Source organism: Calypte anna, chromosome 2, assembly GCF_003957555.1.
Source record: "Calypte anna isolate BGI_N300 chromosome 2, bCalAnn1_v1.p, whole genome shotgun sequence".
NCBI classification, from domain to species: domain Eukaryota; kingdom Metazoa; phylum Chordata; class Aves; order Apodiformes; family Trochilidae; genus Calypte; species Calypte anna.
In genome coordinates, this window is record NC_044245.1 from 43,283,491 (window position 1) to 43,298,337 (window position 14,847).

A 14,847-nucleotide genomic window follows, 5' to 3' on the forward strand; every position below is an offset into this window, starting at 1 on the left:
TAACATAATGGGTTTTGTCTCACTCGCAGTACTTAGTCATTTCAAGAAATGAGCTTCTCAGATTATCAAGGGAGACTTCAGAAAAGCTCTGACCAAGAAACAACCAAGCATAAAGGCAGCTGATGTGGCCTAGAGAAGGATTCAGTGAACATTGGAAGAGATTCTATTCTCAACAAAAACAATTAATTGGTTGCATGCTCTTGGCACAGTTTAAGTTTTGAGGAATTTGGTGTGCTTGGCTGTTAAGATTTGGAATTATTATCCATAGTGCAAGTTTGGAATGTGCAGCTGGGAAGTAGCTTGTTTTCAGATTAATGCAAATTGCTGTAAAAATGGTGCCACTACACCTGTTTCAAAAAGTAACTAAAAGACTCAAATGTATTTTGAAGCTGAAATGGATTGTATGGTTAGCAGGGTGGCATTGTCATGGAGGTGTAAGCCTCCCTTTGTTTTCTTTTTTTTTTCTCAAATAAATAAGAGCATGTACCATTACATGGGGTTCTTTTATGTGCAGTAGTCTTAAAAAGGAAAACATTTTAGCTTCCCTACGTATTTGGGCACAACTAGCAATTGGAAAACCATCAAAGTCTGTTCCTCTGTTTCTTACAACTCTTTAGAGTTTACTCATTTGTAAAGTAACTCCAGTCCTAGAGCCAGGGAAGGCCCTTCTGCCCTATTTGCACTTTTTTATTGCAAGGCACTAACTTGTTTGCAGGCTTTCTGAATGTACATGTGGTAGACAGCTGTGGAGCAAAAGCAGCATTCACCAAAGAGAAAAGCAGCAGCAGCAGAAGGCTGCTTTTAATGTCCTCTTGTAGCTGTTTTGATAGATCTTCTTGCAGGACTTTACCTGTTTCCCATGCAATATTGGTGCCCATATCAGCATACTGAGCAAACAGTTCGCAAGAGTACGCCTCCCTTAGATAGTAAGAGAAATTATCTCCATACTTTGAGTTTCATTTTTGTTAGATAATCATAATAAGACTGATCAATTGGAGGAGAAGACATTTATTTAGTTGTTTTTTTGGCAAGCCAATGTCATAGCTTGTCCTCTGTATCAGAGATTAATCTGGCAGTTTGTGAAAAATGCTATGCTGAAGAGTAAGTACTTTGCATGCAAAGCAACAGAAAAATCTGAGTCAGGAAAGAATTCATAAAAGTGTGAGCATATGTTGAAGGCTGAGTACTTCAGAACTGTTCATTCTCCTACATGTATTTTTGTCTTCCATTAACGGGAGTTGACCTGTATTTGTTTTAACCAATCAGCACTCCTTGCTCTGAATTTGTAAGGATTTTTTAATTGATTATGTGTATATAATGTATATATATATGTACTGCTGCTGCTTGATTATTTTTGCCTTTCTTCCCTCTCATCCCCTATTTGGATGTGAGTTTACTGAGTAAACTTTATTTGAAAGTATTTTTGTTTTCTTCTGTACTTTCTCATTTTCCTCTTCCTGTCCTACCTTTTGCTGGAGTGCTGTTCACTAGTTATGTTTGAATAGCTTATGTGGTTCTGCATAGAGTTCAGGGTACCTTCCTATAGAGATGTAAAGTCTCACTGTTACCAGGCAAAAGGTGCAGCTGAGGCACCTTATGTGTTAAGGTGTTCTTATGTGCCACCTGGTCGGAAGACTGAGTCTTTGAGGGGTGGGAAGGTTGCGGATAAGCTATGATTTGGGAGACTGAGAAGAAGTCTGAGTGGTGCTGGAAAATTGAGCACTGCAAAGACTTAACTACAAATATGGATATAATTGGCATGCACTTTAAATTTTCAGTGCTATTTCTGGTCGCAGGGTATCCCTGCATGGAGTAAGAAATGCTAGTGCAGCTTCTTCCAAAGAATGCATGCCAACTGTGCCTGATTAGCTGGTATTGGTGCCTCCTAAAAACACTGGCAAAATCTAGTAGGTTGTTAGCAGAGAAGAAAAAAAAATTGACAGCTTCTGTCATAATACTTCTGGAAAAACTTATTTTCTAAGCTGGCTGTCTGGCAGATGTCAGCAACAAATCTACCTGCTTGTATGGAAATGTGCCACTGAGTTGCCAATTTGCCTTTTTTAATGAATAGTTGACTCCCAAGTGCCTTCTCAACTTTTTGTCTTTTCCTTTCCTTTGTGTATTGGTGCATGGGACCAGATCTTGCCTTTTGTTTCTGGTTGACATAGCAGATTACAGGGCCAAGAAATAAATGAATCCACTTTTAGAATGGTAATAATTCAGGCTTCAGCTTTGTGCCATAAGCAATGGAACTTGCAGTACTTCCTGGTAATTTTTGAAATTTACAAGCTAAAAAGTGTACTGTTTGATTGCTCTAATCAACCCTCCAGCCAAATTGTTCATTGTTGGCAGCTTAATTCATGTTGTCTTAGGTGATTGCCCATAATTTTTTCTTGCACTATACGTATCCAGCTCTCTTCTTGCTAAATTCCTACCCTCCTGTGGCACCAATCTTTGTTACAAGAAGATGCCTTTGCAGTTATGACTGCCATATTTATTTTTCTGTCCATTTTGTGTTGTTAGTGTTAATGCTCAGTTTATGGTGGCAGTCTTTGTCATGTTCTGGTGAACTTATCCATACAGTGTATACTTGACTTTGTCACAGAAACCAAAAACTCTCAGGTGGTAACTCATCAGTAAGTAGCATTTTGCTTTTAAGGTATTAGTATAGTGCTTACCTAAAAAACCCGAACAAACCAACAACCCCATGAAATGGTGTTACAAGAAGTCTGTCCACAGGAAGCTTTTAATGATTTAGTATGCTAGTAGATCCCTATTGTCTTGGGCTGAGAGACAAGCTTTTTTGAAAGAATTGTTCAAAAGTACAGTGTACGTTACATTGCCATATACCAGCCAGACAAAACAAGCAGTTTGTGCATTAGAATAATTTAAGTCAAAATTGTACTACTTTCAATTATATGGGAACTGTTTTCTTATAAAGAGTCAATGTCTCATAATTCATAAATACATTCTGATAGTCTTTTTTTCTAAAGATACTCTTAAAAGGAATGTCATCTGTTTATTACAGTGCTTGGTAATGCTGATAGTCTTCAGGTTTGTTACCTCCCCTCGACTTCAGTTACTTGGACAAGTCTGTATCTGTGAATTTCTAGCTTGTCTGGGTTCCTTCAAATGCTTGTAAGAAGGTTGGCTGTCAGGCATTTAATATTAAGTCAAATGGTAAAATATTGCTTTGAAATAGCAAAAAGTTACTTTGAAATAGCAATTGCATCAAAAGTCTTGTTTACTTAAAGCTGTTGTGTGTTGGGGGATGAGGGGAGTAGCACACCATGCAGTTAAAGTAGAAAAAAAGTAGTAGCTAAAAAGTCCTATTCAAGAAGTTACTGGAGGAGATACTTCAGAGTACAAACATCTGAGTGTTGCATTCACTGAAAGGCAGAATAGCTTTTTAAGTGTTCTGTGCTGCAGCTTTTTGAGTTTGTAAGTATTTGGGACTGGTAAGTAAGAGGTTGCTACATGCAGCTAGCAGTGACTAAATGTTTCTCCAGTATTCTGAAATTGGATTGAAAATTATCTGAATTTTTTATGTTCATTCACTGAAATTCATGAGCCAACTAAAATGCGTGGAATTTTAGAAGAACTGCATTTTTTTCAATCATTAAAATTTTTTTCTCCTTTAATTTTAAGGTTACTGAAATTGAAGTCTGATTTTCCTTTTGGTACCTAAGGTCCAGACAGATATTTTTGCTCTTTAATGTCTGTCACAGCTATTAATGGAATAGAAGACATTTCCTGTCCAAAGAATAGCCAGTCTAAAATGGATGCAAAATAGAAGGGGCAATTGTAACTTGCAAGAACTTCGAAGTATAGTGAGTTATCTTATGATAACCAAGATCATGTTATTCTTAAAAAAAAACCCAACCAAATCAACACACAAATCATTACATAACCACTTCTTGCAAAGGGGGTGCTTAGGCTAATAGAGAAAGAGAACCCTGAAACAAAAGCTTAAAGACATAAGAGAAAGGCAAATAGAGTTTGAATCAGAAGGTAAAAGGCTTATCACAGTACCACCAGTCAAAACAACTGGAGAAAGTCCAACCAGAAATACTGAAGTTGTATCAGTGTGGCTTTGCCACACTGAGATGTCATAGGATGTTGTCATCATGTCATCTCCTGTTGTCATAGACTTGGAGCAGCAGATGAAGAGTCTTACCTGGCTGTGATCTGTAGGACACTGCCAGTGTGGTGCTGGGGCTGAGCAGAGCGAAGCACACAGCTGGCTGAACTTCACTCCCCTAGTTACCCCTGTCTTCCCCGTATCTGCAGATCTCTGTCTTTCATTCTGCTGCTGCTTCTGCCTGCTAGAAGCAGCTCCAGCAGCCTCCTTTTTACAAGTTTTCCTTCAAGGCCACCCAAATAAGCATCTCTCTATCCTGGGCTGGGTGGGGGCTGCTCATGTGTACAATCTTGGGACTGAAGGAATGGTGTGGGGAGGGGGAGGGAGCAACCTGCAGAGCATTGATCTTGTCAGCTCGAAGAGGCTGGATAGGGTTGTACTGCTGCAACCACTTCTGACTTGTGCTCATGTCAGAAAATGATGTTCATGTTACCAGAAAATTTCCCATTTTAAGTCCAGTGTGAATGCAAGGTGCAGCTACCTTTCCCAGCCCACTGCAGGAGGAGTTCCTGTCAACCTTCTTGTGTTTGTTTTGTGTTTTTGCAGGTTGTGGGCTGCTCATTGCAGAAAGATACAGCTGAAAAAGGGTTAGCATCTTTCCATTCAATTTATGTCCTGAACTTTTAAGATCCTATTATTGCTTTTTTAGCCTTTGGGTTTTTTTTGTGTGTGTGTGGGGGGTGTTGTTTTTTGTTTTGTTTTGTTTTGTTTGATGTTAGGACATTATATACATTCCATGGGTATTATGGAGGAATAATTTTATTATTTTTTAAAAAAAAAAAGCTCTTACTACCAGTATTGTAGGGACAAAAGGTGTATTGTTTGGTTTAGGTAACTAGAAGAGCTCTGTATAATTTGATAAAAAGGGAGGGAGACCGAATTTACAATTTTTTTCCTTATGTCTTCATTGAAACACCGATAAAAATTGTATTAGCAATAGGAACTGCATTAAAAAGTGGCATTTGTGGTTTTTTTTTTTTTTTTAATTATTTTAGAAATAGTTATCTGAAAGTTTTGTTGAGAGTGGCTGGGACTTCTAGCAACATAAAAACCAGATCAGTTCGTGACTGTCTTCTGTTGCTGATCGCTAACTTGAGCATTTTGACAAATGCATGTGAACCCAAAACAAGCTCAGGTGTATTAACACCAAATATAATTTAAATAATACAAAATTCTCCTTGCTGTTCTGTAGGTAAAACTTAAGCCTTGTATCCAATAGTCCCTCCTTGCTAGTGTTGTCTGTATTGGAAAACTGACTTGGGAAAGCACAGTGGTATAATGACCAGTGTCACGGTTTAACACTGGCCCGGCAATTAAACCGAATAACAGACGCTCTCTATTAATCTCTCTCTCCTTGATAGAGAAAGGAGAGAGAATAAGGGAGAGAGACTTATGGGTTGGAAACTAAACTACACAACTTTAATGAACAGTAATGATAAATAGGTAAAATTACTAAATATATACAAATATACAGGAAAATGGATACCACATTCCTCCCCCCTCTCCCCCAATAACTCTCACGTCACCACCGAGGCTGTAGGGCAGCCCTGGGAAAGTCCAGGCTGGACTCCTGGAGTCGGCAGCAGTCGGGAACCGGAGGCAGGAACACACAGATATGGGCTGGCACGGATCAGGACCACAGGCAGATGAATGGACAGGATCCTTCCAGGATGCCGGGTGAAGGAAGGGAAGCAGGAAATCAGGAAAAGATCTGGCTCGGCCCTCATGATGCCTCAAATTTATACTGAGTGTGACGTATATGGGATGGAATACTCTGTTTGGTCAATTCTGGCATCTATCTTGTCTGTTCCTCCCCAAAGGAGGGCTCAAGTGGGGCCTCTGTATCCTCCTGGACGGTAAAATGTTTTCCTCAGAGCTGAGCAGTGTCCTTGGCTCTGCATACCAGTCTCTAGCAGTAACTATAAACATCAAGTGTTATCAATCCTAGAAGCACACACTGTCTGAGAAACTTGCTGTTAATTTCAGCAAATGCAACTACTTACAAGAGACTTAGCTAAAAGTAAAAGTACAAAACAGAAAAATCACCTTTATCCTGGCCCAATCCAGGACAACCAGGTATTAGTTTGGCTGTGTGTCCCTGTGGAAGTTGACTGTTGCTACAGAGTAAAATTTACTTTGGGTATTTGAGCAAATTTACTTCGCTGAATAGTACCAGTGTTACTTTAGAACATGTTCACACAGGGAATTATACCACTGTAGCTTTGTTTTTCAGTTTTCCAAAGTAAAGTTTTCAGCTCTGAATAGTCAAGGAAGCTGAGTACTGGGAAGAAAGAACTGCATTAAGAACCAGGCAACTAATGGTGCCAAACACCTAACTAATGTTACGGTTCTGGTTTGCTGTCTTTTGTAGGTTTGAGGCTTTTTTGTTAATTTTGGGGGATTTCTTAATTAAAAAAGGGACTACAAGGGAATTTCTACTTTAAAGAGTGAATTGAACTGTATATTATTTCTTTGCACCTTTCAACTTTACATGATGTTGCTATTTTTATTCAGATGGGTCATCGAATCATGTTTACAACTATCAGCCGTGTGATCATCCACGTCAGCCTTGTGATAGCTCATGCCCGTGTGTAATTGCTCAAAACTTCTGTGAGAAGTTTTGTCAGTGCAGCTCAGAATGTAAGTGAAACATTTAAAAGCTACCTATACATTTCTTTGACTGTCCCAGCATCTAACTCTGCTGTATGGACAGACAATGGTGTTTGGAAGAATAGCAAATTGTGTTAAAAGATGTGAAAAGGGAGCACATGTTCAGTTTTGTGGGGTTTTTTTTTTTTTTGGCCCTCCTAATTAGTCATTAAGTCAGAATCAGACTTAAGAATTCAAATTGAGGAAGATTAAAAGTAAAATCAGGGAGGGAAAGAATTTTGAGTAGTTTGGAATGTTCTATATAGATTATCAATGGCTATGTTTTTTTTTTTTTAATACTTTGATATGCTGTATCATGCACTGTCTCAATGTGATAATGTACTTTTTTCATACTTGTCCTTTTTATTTTCCATATATTTCTTTGTAGGCCAAAACAGGTTTCCTGGATGTCGTTGTAAAGCACAATGCAACACTAAGCAGTGCCCATGTTACCTTGCTGTACGTGAATGTGATCCTGACCTCTGTTTAACATGTGGAGCAGCTGACCACTGGGACAGCAAAAATGTTTCTTGCAAGAACTGCAGCATTCAGAGAGGATCAAAAAAAGTATGTAAAGCAACATGCCATTGCCTTGGCTTTGAGATGATATTTATATTTTCATGCTAGACAATGGAATTTCTTTGCCTTCATGCTGTCAGAGAGGAATAGAAAAGGGGGGGGAAGGGGGAAGGTAGGTGTTGCTTATGTTACCTTCCTTATGTGCTGCTGTTAAACTCCCTGTACATTTCATGGAATCAAAGAATGCTTTTGGTTGGAAAGGATATTTAAGATCATCTAGTTCCAACCCCCTGCATGGACAGGGACACCTCCCACTAGACCAGGTTTCTCCAAGACCCATCCAATGTGGTCTTGAACACTTTCAGGGATGAGGCATTCACAGATTCTCTGGTCAACCTGTTCCAGTATCTCACCACAAAGTAAGGAATTTATTCCTAATGTGTGACCTAGATCTACCCTTTTCCAGTTGAAAGCCATTCCCCCTCATCAAGACCACTACACACCCATGTAAAAAGTCCCTCCCCAGCATTCCTGTAGCCCCCCAGAACCTCCTCCTATCTGGCCTGAACAATCCCAACTCTCTCAGCCTGTCTTCATAGGAGAGGTGCTCCAACCCTCTGATCATCTTTGTGCATCTTCTTTGGACTTGTGCCAAGAGCTCCATGTTCTTCCTGTGCTGGGGGCTCCAGAACTGGATACAGTACTTCAGGAGGGGGTCTCACAAGAGGGGGGTAGAGGGGAAGAATCATCTCCCTTGACCTCTGGCTTCACTTTTTTTGTTGCAGCACAGGACACGGTTGGCTTTCTGGGCTGATGGTGCTGGCTCACGTGGAGCTTCTCATTAACCAATACCCCCAAATTCTTTTCCTCAGAACCATTCTCAATCCATTATCCACCCAGCCTATAATTGTGCTTGAGATTGCTTTTACCCTTGTGCAGGACCTTGACCTGTTGAACTCCATGCAGTTTGCCCAAGCCCACCTCTCAAGCATGTCAAGTCTGGATGGCATCTCTTCCCTCCAGCATGTGAACCACGCCACACAGCTTAATGTCATCAGCAAACTGTCTGAGGGTGCACTCAATCCCACTGTCCATAACTCTCACAGAGATGTTAAACAGCACCAGTCCCAGTTCCCTTGGGAACACGACTTCTCTCTGGTCTACATTTGAAGACAGTTGGTACTTTTGGGCACGTACCATCTAGTTAGTGTTTTCTGTGGTAGAGTCTCTTTTTTTCCCCATTCATGTTTCCCTTTTAATTTGCAAATAGGCTGCTGTTTTAAAGCAATACCTCATCAACCCTGCCCTAGATCAGCAAAAGGAAATTTGGATCAGATGTAGACACTAGCTATTTCTATTTATATTGGAGTGGTTTGTGAAGGATTCTCTTCCATGAGATGGACCCTGCATTGGAGCAGGGGAAGCATGTGAGAAGTCCTTCCCCTGAGGAGGAAAGAGTGGCATAAAAAACATTTGGATTTTCTCCTTGCCAATATATCTGTCACGGTTTTAACCAGTAAGTAAGTGACAGATACTCTGTTATTCCCCACTACCCTCTCAAGGGAAGATGGAGGCAATAATGGAGAAAGACCTTAATGAAGTAGTAATAGCAAATTAAAAATGTATATACAAATATGGAAATATGGAACTTACCATTCTCTGTTGGTAATTGCTTCCCAACTGGAAATGCCCCACACTGGACTAGGCAGCATATGGGGGTGCCCAAGTCCAGGGTCTCACCAACAGTTCACAACCAAGCTGGTCCTACTTGGGAAGGCAGGGGAGCTGTCTTGGTGAATGATGTCCTCATCTGGTGAGGAAATGAGGAGAAGCAGCAGAGAGGCCTCAAGCCAACCAACACAACAGCCAGAGCCATTTGGAGCCATTTTATACTGAGCACCACAGGAACAAATACTGATTGGTCCATTTGGGTCCCCTGACCCATCCTCTCCTCCCCATAAGCTCAGCTGCTCCTCATTATACCTGCCCCATCAACAGGCTGGCAGGTGCTGTGGTGGCCCTGGCAGGGTTTTTCTGTCCTCGTCGTCTCAAACCAAGACAACAGTCTATGGAAGTTATCTTGAAATCTGACTCTGCTCTTCCAAATCAGTCAGTCAAGGTTTATTTCTCCTCCCCAGCACCTTCTCACAAACTAGTTCAGTCAAATGCTAGTACTGGGCCTCCTTCTGCATACCTTTCTAGTTTGAAGTCCTTGGTGTATATGTCTTTATCTAATAACCTCATTTCAAGGTTGAACTTAAATTTTTATTGGTTTTCAAGTATTTTGTGTGGGGTTTGGTTTGGTTTTGGTTTTTCCCCCCATGTACAACTTTCGATCAAAAACTGAAAATTTACTGTGCTTTTTATAATTGAAAGAATCCACTTTTTGTCTTCTCTCCTGGAGTCCCAGCATACATTTCATTATCTGATATAGTTAAAAACAAAACAAAAGCCTCAAAACAAAAAGGAAATCCAAGCTAGACATGTCTTAAGTCTTCTGCTTTTTCTCTCCCACAGCACTTGCTATTGGCACCTTCAGATGTGGCAGGTTGGGGCATTTTCATCAAAGATCCTGTACAGAAGAATGAATTCATCTCTGAATACTGTGGTGAGGTAAGGATGGAGAACACTGGTTATGAGCTTAATTGGTGAAGTTGTGTGATGGCTAGGGAGCAAGAGATTGTCTCTGACTTGGTATAATGTGTGTATAATATACAGCTACTGCTGTCAGAGGCTCTGAACCTAAGAGGAGGTAGATGGGGTTGAAATGTCAAAAAAAAAAAATAGTCATAGGTTCTCATGAGAATGAGAGACTGAAATGTCATCTTTATCTTAGATGTAATCTCAATTCCAGTGTCTGGAATTTTGTGCAAAATCATCTTATGTACTACTAAAATTCAGTAAGTGCTTACACTAAATTATATTCTGAATAAAACCCTGAAGCAAGTATGCAGTCTTGATTTTGAGATGAGAAGCAATCTTGCTTTCCTTCTGTTCTGAAAAAATTTACTTACGATAAATGTAAAACATAGTTGATAAATGCAGTTACTTCATGTTCGGGAGTATTTTCAGTCCGAGAGAATAAAAACCTTCTTTTCTTTCATAATGTCTGGATTTGTTTGACCTTAAGCTGCTATGGTTACAAAAGAAAGAAGGAAGAGGTGTTCTCTTTTACAAGTACTATTCCTTTCAGATTATTTCTCAAGATGAGGCAGACAGAAGAGGAAAAGTATATGACAAATACATGTGCAGCTTTCTGTTTAACTTGAATAATGGTATGTAAGTACTAATCACAACCCTTGCAGTGTAAATAACACACGTATGCTTGTAATTTTGTTCAGCCCTTTCTTTTGCAGGCAGGGGGTAACTTTGAGAATTTTTTTTCTTCTGCACATCTTTTCTTAGCAATGTTTGGATTCCTAATATTGAGAACTAGTGCTTTTTTTTATTTTCCCCTAGATGTTAGTCAACTAAATATTAGCAATGGAGCCTATTGCACAAGCCCAACTATACAAGATGAGCTGAGTAGGATTTCCTGGAGTTGAAGTTATGTGCAAGCATAATGTAAACTAGCCTAAAGAATTTAAAAGGCTTGCTATGAAATATGTGAAATAATTTTCCTGTTACTTAAATTAGCATTAAATTATGTTGGTAGTTTTGTGCCAGGGAAAGAAAAAGCCACACAAGTATGTGGCATGTGGCTACTGCCACCTGAAGAGGAAAATGTAGACTGCACTGTGTCAAGTTTGAAATACTAGGATATATTTGAAAGGAGAAAAAAGTTACTATATGTTTATGTTGACTCAGCATGTTAACGGAGCTCGTCCTTGTGGGATAAAGGTAGAGAAGCTTCAAATAGCGTGAGGCTGCACGGGTGGGAAGCTGAGCAGTTATCTTCTACCTGCTAAAATCCAAGCACATGTGGTACTAAATAAAAAAAAAAATTGTAGATGACCTATCCATCATTTCTGGGTTTTTCCCCACCCCCTTCTAGATTTTGTGGTTGATGCAACACGCAAGGGCAACAAAATTAGATTTGCAAACCATTCAGTAAACCCCAACTGCTATGCAAAAGGTAAGTTTTACATTTCCTTGCTTTTATTTGTGAAATGTTGTGGGATACTTATTTAGAATATACAGTTTATCAGTATTTGTGTTCACATAAGTTTTAAAATTTCTTTTGAACAGTTATGATGGTTAATGGTGATCACAGAATAGGAATATTTGCTAAAAGAGCCATTCAGACTGGTGAAGAACTGTTCTTTGACTACAGGTTGGTAGATGGATTTTTGTAATTTCTTCCTACCATAAACTGGATTAGCTTTTCACTATTTATGTCCAGCTCATAATTAATTACTCTGCCTCCCTTCTTACAACCTCCAGTGTCAAGCAGCTGAGCAGTCCCCTTGCATTTTTTTAATTTTTATTTTTAAACCAGACACCATAGTAAGACTGACATAAGCAAAGCAGCTTGTGAAAAGCCTCGGAGACTTGGAACAGCAAAGTGTACAGAGAAGAAAGTTTAGTGAGAAATGGGGACAGACCTACACAACTCTGCCAGGCAGGGCTGCTTATTAAACTTTACCTGGTAGGGGTGTCTGGGTGCCAGTATGAGTTGTCTCTCCCATCATTCAGAAAGAGGCAAGAAGCATTCTTCTGTTATTACAGAGAAGTGCTTGCCATACTCTGGAATTATCTCACTTGTAGAAAACTAAGTTGTCTTGTGATGATACTAAGTCAACTTTAAGAAATGCATTTCCTTTCTACTAGGTAAAAATGACCTTTAGCATTGTGAATTAAGGTGAGAAAGTGCAGAATGTTATTAGCATTTTGTTTCCTATCGGTGAAACTTCTCTAAAAGCAGATTCTTGAGTGGCCAGTGTTGCTCTGCAGCTGCAAATTCACACAAGGAAAAAAGGCCCCAAATGATGAAGCAAGGGAAACCATGCAGGCTGTGGGGCTGTGCTGTTATGTTATGGTTGTGTTGTTTGTTTTTTTATTTCAGATATAGCCAAGCTGATGCCCTTAAGTATGTGGGTATTGAAAGAGAAATGGAAATCCCTTAACACCAGCTACCTCTGCTTTTAAAAAAAAAAAAACAAAAAAACAGCTGCCTTATCTTCAGGAATTACTAGTACTGTGGGCAATTTTAGCAAAAATGAAAACGATGCAATTTGAAATTCTGTAATTGCAAAGTACTGTAACAGTAATTTATAGTAACAAATAAAAAAAACAAAAACCAAACCAACAAAAAAAAACCACCCAACATAAATCCCCCAACTTTTTATTGCCTTCTCACCAGCTGCAAAGTGTTTTGTACCTATGAACTTTTGCAATAATGTGGTATGGTACATTTTTCAACCTTTTTGAATAAAGGATACTTGAACTTCTTCAGTTTTACTGGAAATGTGTTGAAATGTTTTACCAGGCAGTTAAGGAAGCAATGTGCATGCTTGCTTCCAGCTCCATACTTGTCTGCTTCTGTTACTTCATCTCTCACATAAAATTAACGTGAAGACGTGAACAGGGTCAGAGGCATCAGTCAGGCTGACTGAGGAACAGCAGCAGCCACAACCTAAGTACAACAGTCCTGGTCCAGCAGTTTTCATGCACTCTTAGCATGAACATTGACGTTCTCTAGAAAGTGATGGCTGCAATTTAGAAACTCCTTTAGTTATTCCTACAGCAAACCTCTTGTTCACAACAGCAGCTGCACTTCATTTTTTTTTCCAAGTTTTTCCTCTACTTTTGCTAAGTCTCATCAGTCCTTGTGACTTAATAACCACTCTGTCCATTAGCAGAAGATGCATTTAATGGGAAGGTAAAAGGCTACCTCTCCCAAAGAAAAAATAAACAAACCCAAACCAAAAAAGCCAAAACACCCCCCCAATCCCTCCCCCACCCACCCAACACACAAAAATCCACACATAAAACCAAACCAAGAAAGCCAACAACAGAACAGCTGGGAGCTCTGGGGAAAAATTGGGGGGAAAGAGTTGCTTTTATCTGCCTGTTGGCTGCTCCAGGGTTGCCATTAAGCTATGAATCTCCTCACCTCTGTTCACTCAGTATGGAAGTAACACTGATGAGGACACATTTGTATCACTTGATAAGGGAATAAGCTGGAATGCTGAACTGCAGCTTCTCTGAAGCAGCAGACTGAATAATGAACGCAACATTAATGACACATACATCTGCTGCATCTCCTGGTTAGCTGCAAGCAACCATTATTTTACTTACCTGTACAGTTACTATCTCTTACAATTAATTTTTTACAACTTTTTATCTAACATTGTTAATTGCAGCTAGCTTCTTGTAGGGGCTACTATATGTTTATGTGTGAGCACTGGAGATTCACTGCTAGATTCAACACCCTGCTCTAGTCAAAACAGCTGCTGGGGGGAAGACAGGCACAAGGAGACATTAACTGCAAACCTGATTTCAAAAACCTGTGTCATGAGTGACTCTGTTCCTCCTCCAGGAGTGGCTCCAACTCACTGGCCCTGCTGAGCAAGAGCTAAAGCAGCACTAAAGCTTCCTCAGGTAAATGTTGCATTTGGCTGCCAGATGCCATATGCTGTGCTGCATACCTCTCATTTTACTCAGGAGACAAAAAGTTTAAAAAGTCAAAAAGTGGTTTCTTTCTGTTTGGGTAAAACATAGCTCTTTTTAAAGCTAGAGCAACAGAAGCTGGGTTTTATGAAAGAGCTCTGAAAGAGGGTATACAGAACAATCCTGCTTAAACCAGCACCTAGCTTATGGCTCAGGTTTGAGAGGCAGCTGAGGGAAGGTTATGTGCAGAAGATCAGAAATAAAACAGAATTCAGGGTGCTGGTTCATCACCATCCCACTCTTCTGTCCTGCTACAAAACTCTGGTAGCACAGAACTTTCTGAAAAAGGTTTACAAAAAACCAGCATCATCATAAAAAACAAAAACCAAACCAAAACCAAACAAAAAAAGCAAACAGAAAAACAAACCAAAGAAAACATCCCAAGCACTGTTCTTCTTCTTCTATTTTCAAATAATTCTTTTTGAAATCTGTAAGATGCTTCTACTACCCATGCCGGCAGTCTTCAGTGCAATAAAAGTTATTTCAGAATAGGAACAGCAAACATACAAAATCCCAAGGTGGGATGAGACTTTTCCCCTGTTTTCCAAACTGGTATGGATCACATCTAATCTCCATAACTTTTTTTCTTTTTTAACCCAGACATTTTTGTAGGTCGCAGCTCAATTGTAACCATGAAAAATTAGTTTCCCACAGAGAAAAACAGTATCAACACAAAACCCCCTTTTCTTTATACCATTAAATCCACTCAACAAATCAAATTATAAGTGGGAAAACAGACTTGGCTGCAGAATTTAGTTTTTTTTCACTATCAAGAACAGAAACTATGTATTAGCAAAACTAAGATCTGCAAGTATGGTCCTGAGACAAGCATTTTGCTTATAACATGTGGAAAGCTGGTATTATTTCACATGTATATAAAGAACACAAAACATTGTAAGAAGAATGGAATATAGCCTGGTCAATCA

General features: G+C 39.5%; 1 protein-coding gene across 1 annotated transcript in view; it reads left to right on the forward strand.

Annotated features, from left to right (window-relative positions):
• EZH2 (enhancer of zeste 2 polycomb repressive complex 2 subunit) overlaps window positions 1-12,554 on the forward strand; it is a 49,061-nt gene extending 36,507 nt beyond the window's left edge. Inside the window, exons 13-20 of the mRNA XM_008504387.2 lie at window positions 4,688-4,728; window positions 6,656-6,781; window positions 7,179-7,357; window positions 9,827-9,922; window positions 10,503-10,584; window positions 11,304-11,384; window positions 11,498-11,582; window positions 12,315-12,554. Of these exons, the coding sequence (XP_008502609.2) occupies window positions 4,688-4,728; window positions 6,656-6,781; window positions 7,179-7,357; window positions 9,827-9,922; window positions 10,503-10,584; window positions 11,304-11,384; window positions 11,498-11,582; window positions 12,315-12,375 (751 nt within the window). The 3' untranslated portion in view covers window positions 12,376-12,554. The remainder of the gene's footprint in view (window positions 1-4,687; window positions 4,729-6,655; window positions 6,782-7,178; window positions 7,358-9,826; window positions 9,923-10,502; window positions 10,585-11,303; window positions 11,385-11,497; window positions 11,583-12,314) is intronic.
• Window positions 12,555-14,847: the final 2,293 nt, after the last annotated feature.